Consider the following 15,543-nt stretch of genomic DNA (forward strand, 5'->3'; position numbering starts at 1 on the left):
ATGGGGAGGGGATGCCATCAGCTGGACGGGAGCGGGGCGAGCCCCTCGCTGCCCCCAGGGCATCCCTCTGTGTTACCCTATTAAATAGCCCTGCCGGGCATCCTGCCGCCGGTTCCTCATCAGCGCTTTGTATTCCCCCACGCGCAGCCGTTTCCCCTCCACGATGCACGTGCGTTTGGGTCGGGGTTTGTACTTATAGTCGGGATATTTCTCCAAGTGCTGCCGGCTCAGCCGGGCTTGTTCCTCGTAGTAGGGCTGCTTCTCCTGGTTTGTCATCGATTTCCAGCGGGAACCTGAGCACAGAGGAGCCACAGGGTGTGCTTAGCCACTGCCGCACTGCAGCTTCCCCATGGAGATCCGTGTGCACGACCCCATGGTAAGAGGGGATTCACGCTCACGGGGGCTGGATTTAGATGATCTTTAAGGTTCCTTCTGACCCAAGCCATTCTGTGGTTCTAGGAATGTTCACACGCTGCCCTATGCACGCTACACTCGAATGCGCAACAGTGGGACACATCCCCAGATTATGGGGCCCTCAAGGAGCCAGGGCTGGGGTTGGTGGCACCCCTGGGATCCCTGCCATGCATGGTTCCCAGTCCTGACCTTCTGGGGCACCTCTCCAAATGGGTGCTGTGGCTGCAATAGGCTGTCCTGGTGTGCGATTCGGATTCCCCCAGTGGCTGACCTGCATTGTCACCTCCACCTGCACCCAAGGCAGGGGGGGAAAGGGGAGCACAGCACAAGGCTGCTGGCTGGGGAGGGGAAGGATGGGATCAGGGGCTACAGCCAGACCCATGTCCAGGTCTGGGGAGTGATGGTCACGCTGGAGGGATCGCATGATTGCACCATGGGGTGAATCTGGGATGGCTCAGCCCAAGAGAAAGTGCAGGGGCTTTAACTGCAGCTTCCACTGCTTAAAGGGCATATGGGGAAGGGTGAGCCCAGCTCTCCTCACAGGTGCACCTTGAAGGACAAGAGGCAGCAGATGAAAGGCAAATTACAGCTGGGCATGAGGAAACAATTCATCCCGCTGGGAGTGGGGCAGCCCTGGGAGAAGGTCCATGAAGGGCATGGGATCTGTGGTTCTAGGAATGTTCACACGCTGCCCTATGCACTCTGCACTTGAATGCGCAACAGTGGGACAGACTGTGGGGCTCTCAAGTGAGATAGGAGCCAGGGCTGGAGTTGGTGGCACCTCTGGAATCACCCTTAGAGATGCTCAGAGCCAACAAGAGAGCCTTGAGCATCCTCATCTGATGATGATGCTAGCAGTGCTTATGGCCTCAGACTTCCAGAGTCCCTGCCCCCATTCCCTAAACCCTCCCTCGGGTCTCCATCCCCTAGAGCTCATCTCCTTCCCCTGCACCACCAGTTGGGTATTCTGGGTAAATCAAGGCATGAAGCCACACGCGCCCCACATCCTCCCCCTGCTCAGCCCCTCGTGCTGCCTCAGCCCCACGTTCTCAGCAGCAGCCACACAGGAGAGCACACAGCAACCAAAACCCCCAGCCTCGAGTGAGCACCGGTCCCAACCCGCTCGGCTGCAGGTTAAATTTGCCCCAGTGAACAGCGAGCAGCCCTGGCTCCCCATGCAGAACTGCGCCAGCTATTTAAAGCCACGGACACTGAATGTGACAGCAACCAGAACACCACACGCGTCCGCTCCCGGACCCCTCTCCGACCCCCAGCGGTTGCGAGCAGATCCTGCCTGTGTGCTCTTTCAAAGGGAGAAGCTCAGAGGTTGTTTCGGTTCTTTTTTAAAGAGCAGAGCTGCTAAAACGAGGTGGTGGCGGCGGAGCAAAGTGTGTGTGAGCCTTCAGATGGGGTATTGGGAGACCACACCGATTGCTTTTAATAGCTGGGGTGACAGCGAACTGCTGGTGGGGAGCTGGGGGACAGGGCTGGAGGATGCTGCCAGGTAATTGGGGATGGTGCAAAATCACACAGCAGCATGGGGTGCAGAGAGCATTGCGGGGGTAAAGGGGTGGCAAGTAAAGTGCTGCACTTGGTGGAGGATAGCAATGAAACAGTGCTGAGCTCTGTACCCTGGCATAGGGGGGCATTTGCCCCAAAGGTCCCTGTCCCACAGGATGCCCACAACCTGCTGCTCAGAGCAGAACTAAGGAACCCAGCAGTGGGTCCAGGTCCACCCTCACCCTGAGCATGCAGTGCGCCCTGCTGCTGCCTCAGCCTCCTCTTTGCACACCTTTGTCAATCTGATATCATGGCCCCATTGCTGTGCCCCCCAGTGCTGTGGGATGCGCAGAGAAGGCTTTCCTTCTCCTTTCCATCCCACACCACAGTTGGGATCCCCCACCCAGACACGGTGAGGCAGGGTGGACGCAGAGCACTCACCCAGGATCTTGCTGATGCTGGAGTTGTGCATATCTGGGAAGGCCTGCAAAATCTTCCTCCTCTCATCCTTCGCCCACACCATGAAGGCGTTCATGGGCCGTTTGATGTGGTTGTTGTTCCTGGACTCGGGGAAATGCCGCGTTCCTATGAGAGGAACCCAAAGGTTGGGTCAGAGCAGGAGGAAGGAGCCATGTGGCACTGCCCCACGGCACCCACTGTCCCCATACCGTCCATCTCACAGCTCAGCAGAGTCTCATCCAGGCGGTGTGTGGGTGTCTCCTCCATCCTCTCCTTCACAGGGGAAGCATCGATGCCAACGTGGTCCTGCAGGAAGAGTGGATGGAGTCATCGTGGGGTGCAGTGATGGAGGGGTTGGGGGGTCAGTCTGGGTTCGGCTCACCTTGCGGTAAGGGTGGCTCAGCGCTCCCTCCATGGCACCACTGTGGCCATGCAGCAGCTGCCGTGCATCCTGGATGGCTTTGGTGATGGCATCGCCCTCGCCCAAGAATCCTGGTGGGAAACCAGCCCAGGGCACCCATCAGCACCCCAAAATCCCATAATGCCTATCCCCAACCCAACAAAAAATGGGGCTGCGTGGCCCTGTGGGGCGGCACGGTGCACCCAGAGCACCCCCAACAAGGTGGGACTCCAAGGAGCAGAGCTGTCTGCTGCCTCTGGGGAGGTGTTGTGGGGAGGTTTTAGGACCCTCCATGGGTGGAGGTGATGGGAACCCACCCAAGGGCAGGTTGGACGGGCTGCTCTGCAGGTCTCGCACAGCCCCATGGCTCGGTGTGAGGGACTGGCAGCTGCTCATCTTCAAACTGGGTGAGCTGGAGGCACTGGGGAGCTCGGAGCCTTTGGGTTTGGCCGTCAAGTTCAGCGGCTGCGAGGTCTCCTGGGGCAGAGGGAAGGCAGGGTGTGATGTACAGCCCCTGGCACACCCAGGTGCAGGGGAACGGTGGGTGCTTTGGGGCTATAGAAGCACTTTGGGGCCATACCTGCATCTGGAGGTGGCCAGAGCCGCTGGGTCTCTTTAGCGTGGGAGGAGGAGGGCTGTGCAGCAGCTGCACGGGGTAATCCACTGCAGGGAACAGAGGAAGTGTTGGGGGATGAGGGCACCCCACAGGCATTCCTGCGCCCTGGGGACTCAACTCACCTGGCTTGCAGGGGATGGGCTGGATGGGCAGCGCTATCTGGGGGTCCTGGGTCACGGGAAGGGGCTGATGGCTGGGGGTGAAGGCAGGGATCATGACGTAGGGCATGTTGACCTGCTGGAGGAAAGAGCACCACGGATAACGGTTGTGGGATGGCATAGGTGGGCGGTGTCCCCACTGTCTGGCTCTGCAGGTGGGTACAGGGGTGTCCCCCACCTTTACCTGGATCTGTTGCTGCAGCAGGTTGATTTTGTGCTGCTGCTGGATGAGTTGCTGCTGCTGCTTCGCAATCTGGAAGAAAGGAGACAGAGGGGCTGAGCAATAGGAACAGGGGCTCCTGAGCCCCCATGGGGCTGCCTAAACCCAAAAGGGATGTTCCCAAGGGCATGGTGGGCTCCTGTGGTTGGCCCAGGAGATGTCTCAAGGGCCACAGGGAGATAAATGCGCTGGGAGGGACCATCACCATACACCATGTGCCAGAGATGCCAGCCCTGCACTTGGCACCGCTGGGTCACCCATACCCTGATGTCATCCCCAGACTTAACACTATTAGGGATAAGAGGAATAAATCAATGTTCAAAGAGCAAAGGAGGGGGTGGCCAGGAAGAGGCACGTTAAGGACTTCCTATGATTCATCCTCAACATGTAGATAAGGGATGGAGAGCTTTGACCCTGAGCCACCCCATAGCAAGCAGCAGGATGGGAAGTCTTGGGATGGGCACAGAAACAGGGATGGTTTCTGGGCAGATACCAAAAAGAGCTTCTTCCTCACCACTTCTAAAGGGATTCTGTCCCCTGATCCCTGTCCCTCTGGTCCTGCCTCTGTAATCAGAGGGTACCAAAGTGACCCCTGAAGGTACACAGGTCTCCTGGGAGCCCACCTGCTCCTGCTGCTGCCGTGCCAGCTCCATCTGCTGCTGCTGCTTCTCAAAGAGCATTGCAGCCATGTTCTTCTGCTCTGAGTGGGCTGTCAGGAGCTGATCCCGCAGCGTGGACAGCTGGTTGATCATGACGAGCAGCTGGAGCTCTTTCTCTGCCAGGCTCTCCTGGGTTCCTGCATAGGGAAGAAGTTGGGGGGCTGCTCAAGAGCAGCATCATCACCATGGATGGGGGCTGTGGTCAGAGGGCTGTTCAAAAATCCCTCTGTGCCATCAGAGCAAGGTTTTAACAGGAACGCCCAGTTCTGGGTAATGAGTATTTTGGGTAAAAAACTACAAATCTCCACAAAACATGAGGCTGCAGACACACCTCCCCTCCTATTGATGGGGGAACGCAAAGCCATGCGGGCATCTGAGGGGGGCACAGAGCACTGAGGTGGCACAGAAGGGACCTCACCCTTCACTTCTTTGGTCTCAGCAGCGTTTCGGCCCAGCAGCCTCTCCTTCCAGTCGCTGGAGAGTAATTTCTCAATGGTTGGCATCACTGTCCCCATCAGCAGGCACCGCAGTCAGCAGAGCAGAGTGGGGAGAAGAGAGCCAGGTGAGCACAGCCTGAAGCTCTGCACCGTGGCTCTTCCAATCCCAAACCTTTCCAAAAACAGAGAGGTCCCAGAAACCTTTCTTACCCTCTTTTAAGTTCTTGTTGAAGTCCAGCTTCTCCTGGCTGCCAACAGCCGGCTCGAAGGCTGAGCACCGCGGCTCCAGAGCATCACCAGCAGGTGAGCAGGATTCCTGCACACACAGAACATCACTGGGTGGAGAACCCATGGACAGGGACATCTACATGTCTCCAAGCAGGAGACACCAAGTTGATGGGGTGCTCAGAACTGATTGGGTGCTTGGAGCAAATGGGATGCTTGGAACTGATGGGATGTTTGGAGCTGAGGGATGCTCAGTGACATCCTGGACCACGTGCTCCTGCAGCACTTCCCCAGCTTGAAAGCATCTCAATGACTAAGCCCTGCTTTGCAAGAGGTTGCTATCATTTCTTTGGAGTGCCCTGCTTCTCCAAGCCCAGGGACTGAGAATATTGAGCAGAGAGAGAGGAATCTCGAGAGCAATTAAAACAGGAAAATAAGTGTGGCTCCTATCCTACACGTGGGGACAGTGGAAGATGTCTGCAGGTGGCCCTGGAGAGCTGAATGCCAAAGGCAAATCCCAGGGCTGACCAGAGAGCACTGACAGCAGCCAAAAAGCCTGAGGGGAACCTCAGGTTTCAGCTTCATTTCCTCAGGATGAGGAATAAAAGCTCAGGAAAACGACAACCTCTGTCTGCCTGGGGTGGGATGCAGCGCACTGCCAGCCCAAAGGGACCAGGGCTCAGTCAAAGCCAGGAGCAGAGGTGGTTTCAGTGATGGGACCCACCTGTGGCAATGCCTGGGGGTCTGTGCCCTCTCTTGGTGGTGGTCCCGGGGGGTCGTTGGGATGGGGCTCAGTGCTGGGGGCAGCCCCTGGTGGGCTCTCGTAGCCACTCTCCTTCTTCTCCTCCGTCTTGATGCTGCAGTTCACCATGCTGCCCGCCCCATCGAGCTCCAGGTGGGGAGAAACGGGGCTCCTCATGGACATCCTGCAGAACAGCGGGGCTGTTAGCAGAGAGATGGGGGTCTCCCCTCCCCCCCACACACCAGGGGCACCCCTTTGCCCAGCCTTGCCCTGTGCTGGTGGTGAGGCTGAGCCCTGGGTGCCCTATGGGCTCTCCATGACCAGCACCCAGAGAAGCACCGTGGGGCTCAGAAATGTCCTAAGGGCATCCAGTGGAACACCAAGCATGGCCAGAACCAGTTTTTTTTCTCATGGGATGTGCCCTCAGCAATGTGCCACAGCCACATCCCCCACGCAGCCCCAGCTTGGCACAGCTTGTGTCCCCAAATGCAACAAGCTGGGATCCCACTGCATCCACTGCAAACTCCCAGCAGGAATTCCCCCCCCCTCCCCAGACCACCAGCCCTCACAATGCACAGCAACAACAGCACCAAATGCCCCCTCCCCACCTTTCACCTTTCAGGGAGGAATAATGGGAGAAGGAGACCATCAGGGATGGGATTTACACCGGGATGAAGGGCACAGGGGTCACGGTGTGCATCCTCCAGCAGGGAACACCCAGCCCTGCACCCATCAGGGGGTCCTGCCTGCACCCCACCATCCGGGGGCCCCCAGGACAGGACCGGGCTGCACCATCGGGGCAGCAGTGACACAACAAACAAAGCCCGGCTCAAGCTGCGAATTAATCAAACTGCTGAAAATAAAACCTTCCTCTCAGGAACTTCAAACAAAAGAAACGAAAACAACAAGGCCGGCTGGGTAATGAAAAGCCAGGGCTCTGAATAGGGGACAAAAGGAAGTGGAACAATAGGGTGTTGGACAAAAGCAATAAAGTAAAGGGAAGTGTGACAGCTCAACAATGGGGCACTGTGCGCGCCAGAGTTTCTGATCTTAGCAGGGCTTTTTTTAATCTCAGTTCCCTGCCCTTCTCTGTACAAACCCACGGTGCTCTCCGGGCTCTGGGCTTCCTCCCAGCTCCAGCCCTGCACGGTATCTGCCCGCATCCTGCAGCACCGCCCGCTCCCCCTTCCTGCCCCCTGCCCACCTCGGGGGGCAGCCCGGCAATGAGTCCATCCCACCCCCCCCCCCCGGGATCGATGCTCATTAAAACACCCCGCGGGATGGGGAGGAAATGGGCGCTGCTGGCAGCAGGAGCAAACAGGCGTGCAGCCAGCGGGATGCTGTGCTGTGTGCTGTGTGCATCCAGGTGCCCCGCGGTCTCCCAGAGCCTGAAGTGTTGCAGGTGGGGAAACTGAGGCAGCAGAGCGCAGCCCCGGGTGCTTTTGTGGCTCAGGAGTTGGTGAAGGAGTAAAGAAAGGAGTTTGGGTGGGCGCTGAGTGCTGCTCCACGTGCGTGGGGCTGCAACAGCAACAAGCTGAGCTCGGTATGGGAGAAGAGAAGCAAGGTTGGTGCTCCTTCCATCCCTTTTGAAGGCACAAAGCCCCGCTCTATGCGTTCCTGCCATCATTTCCCCTCTCTCCCTCCCGCAGGGATGCAGTCAGCCCAGGGATGCCCACACAGTGCACAGCACAGAGCGATGCCCGAGGCTGGAGGAGCACAAAAGCAAAGTGCCAGCGCTTGGTCAGGTCACCTTCCCATTGTGCTTCACCTCCCGGTGCCACTGGAAGTTTACTCTTAAAACACGGCCGGTGCTTTAATAGGGGTCCGTGTGAAAGGGGCCTCATTGTGGGATTATTATACGGTTTGCTGAACAAAAAAATAAAAAATAAAAAAAAAAAGGGGGGAGAAGAAAAAGGAGAAAAGTGAGTGGTGATCTTGTTACAGGGCTTGTTCCCATAGCAGGGCTGTGCCGGCTGTCTCAGGTGTGCTCAGCTCAAGGGCTCCTCTGTTGCACAGACAATAGGGCCAGGAACAATTGCCTTGGCACAGGGAATACATCTTCATGTAAGAGATCTTCGCCTTTAATGTTTGCTATTTAATGAAGGGCGGAGGGGAATGGAGCGAACAGAGCACAGATGAGCAGTGCCAGCCTGGAGAGCCACAGCCAACAGTGCAAGCATGGGGACAAGGTGCACCCACAGATCAGCACGAATGGGGCTCCTTTCCAAAGCCCTACGGCTGCCACCCCAGTGCACATTGCTTTGCTCACCTTACCTGCAACCAGGCTGCCCCAGCTAAAGCCCAGAGCTGAGGGCTGAGGTTTGGGGATGGCGACAGGCAGCTTTTCCTTCTCCATTCGTACCCCTCAATGGCACATCCTGCAATTCTCCCCTTGTGCTGTGCCACCCTTCCTGGCTAGGAGCTGATCCTATCTGCCCCGTTTGTGTCGCAGCCGAACAGCTCGTTAGGGCAGGGGCAGAGCCAGCAACAGCCTGGCACCATGGGTGATGTGAATGTGACTCTTGCTAAGCCCCCTGGACCCCTAGAGCATCCCCTCATTCACTCACCAGCCTCCAGGCATTGCAGAAGACAGCACTCGCCTCTGCAAAGCAACAAGGGGGAAAAAAGCCAGCAGAGATGCGCTGCAGGCTGCACCAGGCTCAGAACTGAGGGTTCCTGCCCCTCAGCCCAGGGTAATCCCACTCCATGGGATGGCAGCACTGAGGGATCCCACAGAGTGGAATGTGGGAGAACATCCCAGCAGCTGATGGGGTGAATTGGGTTGCCTGGATTTTAGGATCGGTCCCACCTGCCCATCACCAAATGCACCAGCGGAGCTGAGAGGCAAATGGCTTTTTTCTTTTCCTCTTTCCACACAGAAAAAAATGTCAATTAATAGATTCCCTTCCACTTCCCCACACACACAGCAAGCCAGGGGAAAAGCACCAAGCATAGCCAAGCACAAAATCCAACAGGGGAGAACAGCACACAGCACAGAGCAGCGGGAAAGCACCGCAGGCACGAGCTGCGAGCACCCCCAGGAGAGAGAGCAGGGGGAAAAATAAACCACACACAGGTTCTCTCCTTCCAAGCAGGGCCCAAGGAATCCCTCCGGTCACCGGCACAGACAATAGCCCGTCTCCTGCCAGACGAGAGGACTGCTTTCCTGCCAGACTTGGAATGTCCTTTCGGGGCCCTTTCCAAGCGTTTCCGCCCAGCGTGCCTTCGCACATAAAAGGAGGGATGGCTTCCTCCTGCCACGGCCACTGCGTGTCCAGGGGGGTGGCTGAGGTGAGGGACACAGCTGGGAACTTCACGAGGTTGCCATCCCATGGGGACGCAGGGACAGCGGGGTGCATGGCAGGGAGAGGGCAGCACTTCCTACCCTGGGATCGGGGCTCTGGTGTGCGTAAAAATAGAGGGTCATGGGGTCAAGTCTCACCTTTTTGAGCTCGCGAGGGATTGCAGCCAACCTCTGGCACTCCACACTAAGGCATATCTGCTGTCCCCAGCGCCGTGCTGTCACTAGCAGGAGGAAATGGTGACCTTTGGGGATGCAGCAGAGCTGGAAGCGCAGCCCGTGTGGCTTTCAGCCAAGCAGGACTCAGCAGCGGGGCTCCTGCACAGAGCCATTCACAAACACCCAACAGCTGAGGATCCATGCCCAGAAATGTCCAGTGTAGGACCATGAAAAAGCAGGTTTTAAGCCCGAGAGACACCTGGATGTCAGGATGCTGAAGTCACCCAGAAGCCACGGATGGCTGAAGCCATCCTGCTGCAGAGCTGCCATCACCTCGTGGCAGCCACAGCTCCACGTGTCCCCGCCAAGCCAGGCAGTGCCGCAGCGGAAACGCTCTGCGCTGGGGCGAGCCGACGCTTTGCACATCCTCTGCAACACCTCACCTGCAGAAAGCCCCAACCTCCACCTTCCCAGCATGCTGCCGAGTGCTGGCGTTGCTGAAAAGCTGCAACATCAGTGCCGAGAAGGGAGAGATTTGGAAAGCATTGCTCCCTGTTCATCTCAGCAAAACTTTGGGGGCTCACGGGCAAAACCGCAGCTCCAACAAGGGCTGGGATTTCCCAGTGCCCACACGGAACACTGTACTCTTTGTCTGTTCACCGAAGGCTCCCCGTGGCTCTGATTGGAGGGTGATGGCCTCCGGAAACGTCCCTGTGGGCTCAGAGCACAGCGGTGACACCAAGGTGACAGAATTGGCATCATGGAAACTCTTGGCAATGGGCACGCAGGGGAGGTCACCCCTCTGTGTGCCACCCCGGCACCTGCTGCCACCCACATCCCCTCCATTCCCAGTCCAGTCAAGCCTGAGATCCATATCCCACAGGGAGGAGGATTCTCCTTTTGCTTCTAGAGGCTCAACTCTCCAGCACTGCCATGCTGGGGCTCTCGGTGGGGTGGAGCAGCAATTCTGCATCGCTCAAGCGGAGCGTAGAAGTGCACGGCTCCTGTTGCTGCACAGCCCATGAAGCTTTAACCCTAAAGCAAGAGGAGGATCCTGGAGGAGCAGAGTGGTGCTGTGGGATGCTCAGTGTGGGGATGAGACAGCAAAGCCCCGCATAATAATAGTAAGAGGTGAACACTGTGTGCTGCCATCCCTGGCACATGGGTCCCTTTGGCACAGCCTGCAGAGGTCTCAACCACACCACATCCCCGGGGCTCCTGGTGGTCCTTTTTACTCACAGTTTCCAGCTGGCTGTGAATTCTGCTCTCACAGGGCTTCCTAAGCTGCTCCTTACCACGCTGCTCTGGTTTCATACAAGATGGCAGAGGGACACATCACCGCCACGAGGCGCCTTCCTGTCCCCCCCCAGCACAGGGGCTCAGCCAGGACCTCCCCCTGCTGCCAGCACCCCACACCGAGATGGGGGCAATGAGCCTCACAGCACAGCTCTGGGAGCATTAAATCACATCCAATGTACCCATATTCACCCCAAAGATATAACACAAGCACTACGTGCCCGGCAGCAGCATTGGAGCCACACAAATAACCCAATGCAACAGCAAGAGCCTTTCCAGGGCATCAACTTGTGCAGGTCCAAAGCAACAGCCCCAGCACGGGTTTCTTTGATGGGACGAGCAATAGGATGATTTAAGTAGAGGAAAAATCAAAATGACCATCAGGTAGACCTCCCTGATGGAGCCCATGGGATTTATTGGGTGGGGATTTATCGGCGCATTCGAATTATTGAAGACCCACCGAGGACCAGGCACAGGGAGTGGACCTGGGCAATGGGACATGTGGTCATTCCCCCTTCCCAGCCTCGGGGTGAGGTTATCTGCCAGGATTTCTTTCTTTTTTTTTCTTTCCCTTTTGGTATCACTGAAGGGAAAGCACTGCGCATCGCCAGTGCTGCAGCCAAATGGGTTTAATGCCCAGGTTGCATTTGGAAATGTCCTTAGAGAAAGGTCTGGAAGCACCCAGATGGGAACCACGACACAGCAGGGACATGGGTAGCATGGGGACAAGGCGGCACCGAGGGTTGGGTGACTCCCTATTACCATGTGCTGGGCAGGGAGCAAACAGCACTGAGCATCCCCCCAAGCCCTCACCCTCTCTGCACAGCACGGCAGGAAGCTGTGCAGCCATGCACAGCATTGCTTTGCACGCCGGACACTCAAAGCGTTCTCATCTGCACGTCTTCAAGAGTTTTTTCACCCCTGCATGTCTCTAAATACCACAGCAAAAAAGAACAAGCCCCACAGCTGTAATATTTTCCAAGTCCCCCTTCCTACTGAGCCTCTTTTCCCCTTTTAAATACTTTTTAACGCAAATCTTGTCATTCGTGGAAGGCTTCGTATGGGTGGAATGGCCACAAGACCCAGAAGGGTCTGCAGGTGCTGATCACACAGGGGTGGTCGGGCCAGGACCACAGGAGGTCCTCAGAGCCCCTTCCTGACCTAGGAGCCCTCAGAACCCCTCCACCCCCCCCAGCCATCCACAGCACGCTCAGCTGCCCACCCTCTGCCCCTTGCAGCGCAATCAATTCGCAAAGAAAGAGCAAATAAAGGAAACCTTTCCCATCATGGAGATGAGGACGGGGACGACTCACCCGGCACGGCGATGCCGGAGCGCACGGAGCTCCGTCTCTGTCCTCTTTGTTGCAGTTTCTGCTTTCTCTTCACCCCCAAGCAGCCCTCGGGTTTATCGCAGAGGCCGATCTCGGTGCAGGTTTGGTGCTATTTCACTCACTCAGCGTTTCCAGGCAGAGTTTGTTCACAAACAATACTTTCCAATCGCATGACGGAGGGGCGAAGACATTTGACCCCTTTCCTCTCCCGCTCACCACCTCAATAAGAAGGAGCTCAGCTCAGCCAGGCTCAGCCCAAGCACTTGGGGACTAAGGGATGGGATGGAGCACGATGCTTCCCAAGGCACGAATCCCCCTTTCCCACCCCTTGCTGACCACCTCGTGCCATTTTACACCTTCCATCAGCGGCACTTTTTTCCAATTGCCCCCCCAGGCTTTGAGATTTTTGGGGAGCTCCTTTTTGGGAGATTCAACTTTGGGAGTTCTTTGGGGGTTTCTCTCTGGGGGCTCTTATTTGGGGTACTCAACTTTGGGGGACTCCTTTTCAGAGGTCTCCTTTCTGAAGGGTACTCAATTTTGGAGGGTTCTTCTTTGAGGTCTCCTCGTTGGGGTTTCTTCTTTGGGAGCTCCTCTTTGGAGGCCTCAATTCTGGGGACTCCTCTTCGGGATCTCTTTTTTTAGGGGACTCAACTTCAGGGGCTTCTCTCTGAGAGCTCCTCTCTTTTAGGGTCTCCTCTTTGGGGCTCCCATCCCATGGTATTCTGGTGTTTCCAGGCTCACACACGTGTACCCAAAGCAGCTCAGGGGCCCCTTGAAGACAGCACCAAACCCCAAGCCCCGCAGCCGCACGCTTCCGCCCGTGCCAGCTCCGCTCTCCGAAACCCACATTGCCCCAGAAACCGTCGGCTTCACCTTGTATGGGTTTGTAACAGCAGCAAACAGCCCCGTGCACCCAACTGCTGCTTGGCCACAGGGGCATAAAGGCTCCATCGAGCCCACCGGGGGGGATTTCACCCTCTCCAGCTGCCAGGGGGGCTTGGGGAAGGGGTGACGGCCACCTCCCAGCTGTTGGGGCCGTTTGACATTTCAACAACAGATTTTTGCTGGTGTGACGGGAGCTGATGGCACCATGGGCAGCTTCCTTCGGAAAGCAGAGGGAAGCTGGATGTCAGCAGTCACAGCCAGGTGGATCGGGATGGAGAACCCCAAGGAAAACGCTCTCAGTTGGACTTCTCTCCCTTATTACTGTGAGCTCCGGTCACTGTGATGGTGCTGATTTATGGGGCAGATCTGAGATCCCGTGCTAAGAACTGAGTGGGGAGCTCGTTCCTCATTGCTCTGTACCCCTCCAGCAAAGAGTCCCTCCCAACACAAGGAGGTCACTCCAAGCCCAGCTCTGGGAAAGGGACTTTTTGTGGCACAGCCCCCTCTGAGCAACAACACTGCATCACACTCACACATCCCACGACCACCGCACGCACTCAGGTTCACCTCTTTCCCTCCCCTGCTCATTTCAGAGGAGATCACAGACCGTGAAAACCATACAGAGAGATGTGGGGACAAGCTCCTACTGGCCCGCCAGGATTATTTTCATTGCACGAGGGCGCAGGCTCTCCAGCAAGCTGCAGACAGCCCTCCCTGCTGCCATGGGGTGTCCGATTGCCCCTGACCACCCCCATGTCCTGCAGCACACAAGGGGCTCTTTGTGCCCAGGCAGCCACAGTGGCACCTGTCCCCCTCTGTGTCCCCACATCCCCTCAAGTCCCCAATCCCCCTGCAGCAAAGGGCTTAGGCTTTACGTGCCCAGCTGGCTCCTGCGTGGCTGAGCAGGGCTGAGGGAAAGCACAGTTGCTCTGTGCACACATATTTGCAATCCCTGCTGCTTTGCACGCTGCTTTTTGCCGTAGGGGTGCATGAGCCTGCTGTGGGCTCCTCTGGGCTGTGCCCACCTGGTGGCTGCACCTGGGAGAGCCGCATCCCATAACCAGCACCAAGCAACCCTCCCCTGCAAAAGCACGCTTTCCCCAGCTCAGTTCCCAGGATGGACCCACAAACCTGATGCAACACAGCAAGAAGAGCTGGGCATAGGAAGCCCAAGAGCAGGTGCTGCAGGTGAACACACAGACCACAACCCGAGAGCCCCCAGGAAAAGCAAACATTGCCCTCTTTCTGCCCACGCTGCAGCCTACAGGGGTACAGAGGGGTCTCAGAGCTGCACAGGCACAGAGTGCCCTTAGGACCCCCCCATACAAACCCTCCTGAAGTCCCCTTCCCTGTGCCCGTGTCATGCACAGCAAGAAAGGTGAGCAGGAAAGCTCCTGAGCCTCATCCATTGGGGAATTCACCTGCAGAGCCCCAGGGGCTGGGGATGTCCATGTCCAGGTTCGTGTCCTCACTGCCAGCAAAGCCCCACGCAAAGCAGCCCCACAGGCGGCTCCGTGCAGCCCCTGCCCCAGGGGACTCGCTTTCCGGCTGGGCGTGCAAGGTAGAACAATGGGGCCGAGCCCTCTATTGTTCCAGACAAAAGATAAGCCGGGCTCTGGCATTCCCCAACCGGAGGGCAGGGACTGGCCGAGCCCTTCCCTGCCCCGGCTCCATGGGGACAGGTGGAGAGGGGCCGCAGGAGGTCCTGCCCCTTGCGCAGCCCCCAGCTCACACCTCCACACACACACACACGTGCACACCCTTGCACACACGCTCCATCCCCACAGCCCTGCAGGCTTTGCCCCAGCTCTGCATTGCCCTCCCATTTCTGCAGGCTCACGGTCTCCATGTGTCCCCATCTCCATGTGTCCCCATCGTCCAGCTGTGCACCCAGCGCCTCCCCAGCCTCCTTCCAGCCCTTGGTCCCATTCTTTCCTCTCCCTGAGCTGTTCCTCTTCTCTGGGACCAATTTATGGGAAGGATGAGTGCTGCTACCCCAACAGCTCACAGCACCTTGCACGGCACAGCAGGCTCAATGCACCCCACAGAAATGGGGCAGTGCAGCAGGGATGGGGGTTGCCCAGTGGAACTGATTGGGGCCCCCCAGCCGTGTCCACTGCAGCCCAACCCATCACCCACACCTTCACTTTTTCTGTATTTTCTCAGAACAAGGCTACCAACACTCCCCTATGAGAGAGGAAGAGCACAGAGTGCTGCGTGCTGCATCCACGGGGCACCCAAACAGGAGCAGAAGGTGACAGCCTAGGGGTGATAATTGCTGCAGTGGTCATTAAATATGGAATGTGTCCATGCCAGGGAACAGCACCGCTGTTGCACAGTGCTGGCAATGCCTGCAGGTACTTCTCTGCCCGTTTCTATTCCTTTGCTTCTTTCCAGACTCCAGCCCAGCCCTCAGTAACTCCATTTCTCAAGGGCAAAGAGGACCAAATACCCCTCTGCCATCCCACACCCTTTGAATTCTCTTCGCCACACATCTCCTCCCAGCAGACAACCAACTGCCATTCGCCCCCTTCACCAACCAGAACAAACAAACAATGCCTCAAACCATCAGATCTCAGCCAGGGCCACCCAAAATGCTGCTGGAAGGATGAGCCCCATTACCTTGTTCCTCTAAGATGAAGCAGCCTCGGTGGTGGGGCTGAGCTCCACTTCCAGCACGTGCTCACGACTTGCATCAATGCTTTGTGGGATCCGATTTGGCCGCTGCATTCCCCACACTC

At 57.3% G+C, this 15,543-nt stretch overlaps 1 protein-coding gene across 6 annotated transcripts in view; it reads right to left on the bottom strand.

Annotated features, from left to right (window-relative positions):
• SOX13 (SRY-box transcription factor 13) overlaps positions 1 to 15,543 on the bottom strand; it is a 34,731-nt gene that overhangs the window by 1,463 nt on the left and 17,725 nt on the right. For 2 of the 6 annotated variants that reach the window (XM_090124727.1, XM_090124726.1), the window contains exons 2-13: positions 5,813 to 6,014; positions 5,074 to 5,179; positions 4,758 to 4,931; positions 4,391 to 4,563; positions 3,732 to 3,800; positions 3,512 to 3,626; positions 3,354 to 3,436; positions 3,091 to 3,250; positions 2,756 to 2,865; positions 2,583 to 2,679; positions 2,356 to 2,499; positions 77 to 293 (exon numbers count right to left, since the gene is read on the bottom strand). In XM_090124727.1, the coding sequence (XP_089980853.1) occupies positions 77 to 293; positions 2,356 to 2,499; positions 2,583 to 2,679; positions 2,756 to 2,865; positions 3,091 to 3,250; positions 3,354 to 3,436; positions 3,512 to 3,626; positions 3,732 to 3,800; positions 4,391 to 4,563; positions 4,758 to 4,931; positions 5,074 to 5,179; positions 5,813 to 6,013 (1,649 nt within the window). In that variant the 5' untranslated portion in view covers position 6,014. Of the gene's footprint in view, positions 1 to 76; positions 294 to 2,355; positions 2,500 to 2,582; positions 2,680 to 2,755; positions 2,866 to 3,090; positions 3,251 to 3,353; positions 3,437 to 3,511; positions 3,627 to 3,731; positions 3,801 to 4,390; positions 4,564 to 4,757; positions 4,932 to 5,073; positions 5,180 to 5,812; positions 12,341 to 15,543 lie in introns of those variants that run through there. The other 4 variants (XM_090124725.1, XM_090124728.1, XM_090124730.1 and 1 more) reach the window with 4 other exon arrangements.

This window comes from Phasianus colchicus, chromosome 25 (assembly GCF_987193195.1).
Source record: "Phasianus colchicus chromosome 25, bPhaCol1.hap1.1, whole genome shotgun sequence".
NCBI classification, from domain to species: domain Eukaryota; kingdom Metazoa; phylum Chordata; class Aves; order Galliformes; family Phasianidae; genus Phasianus; species Phasianus colchicus.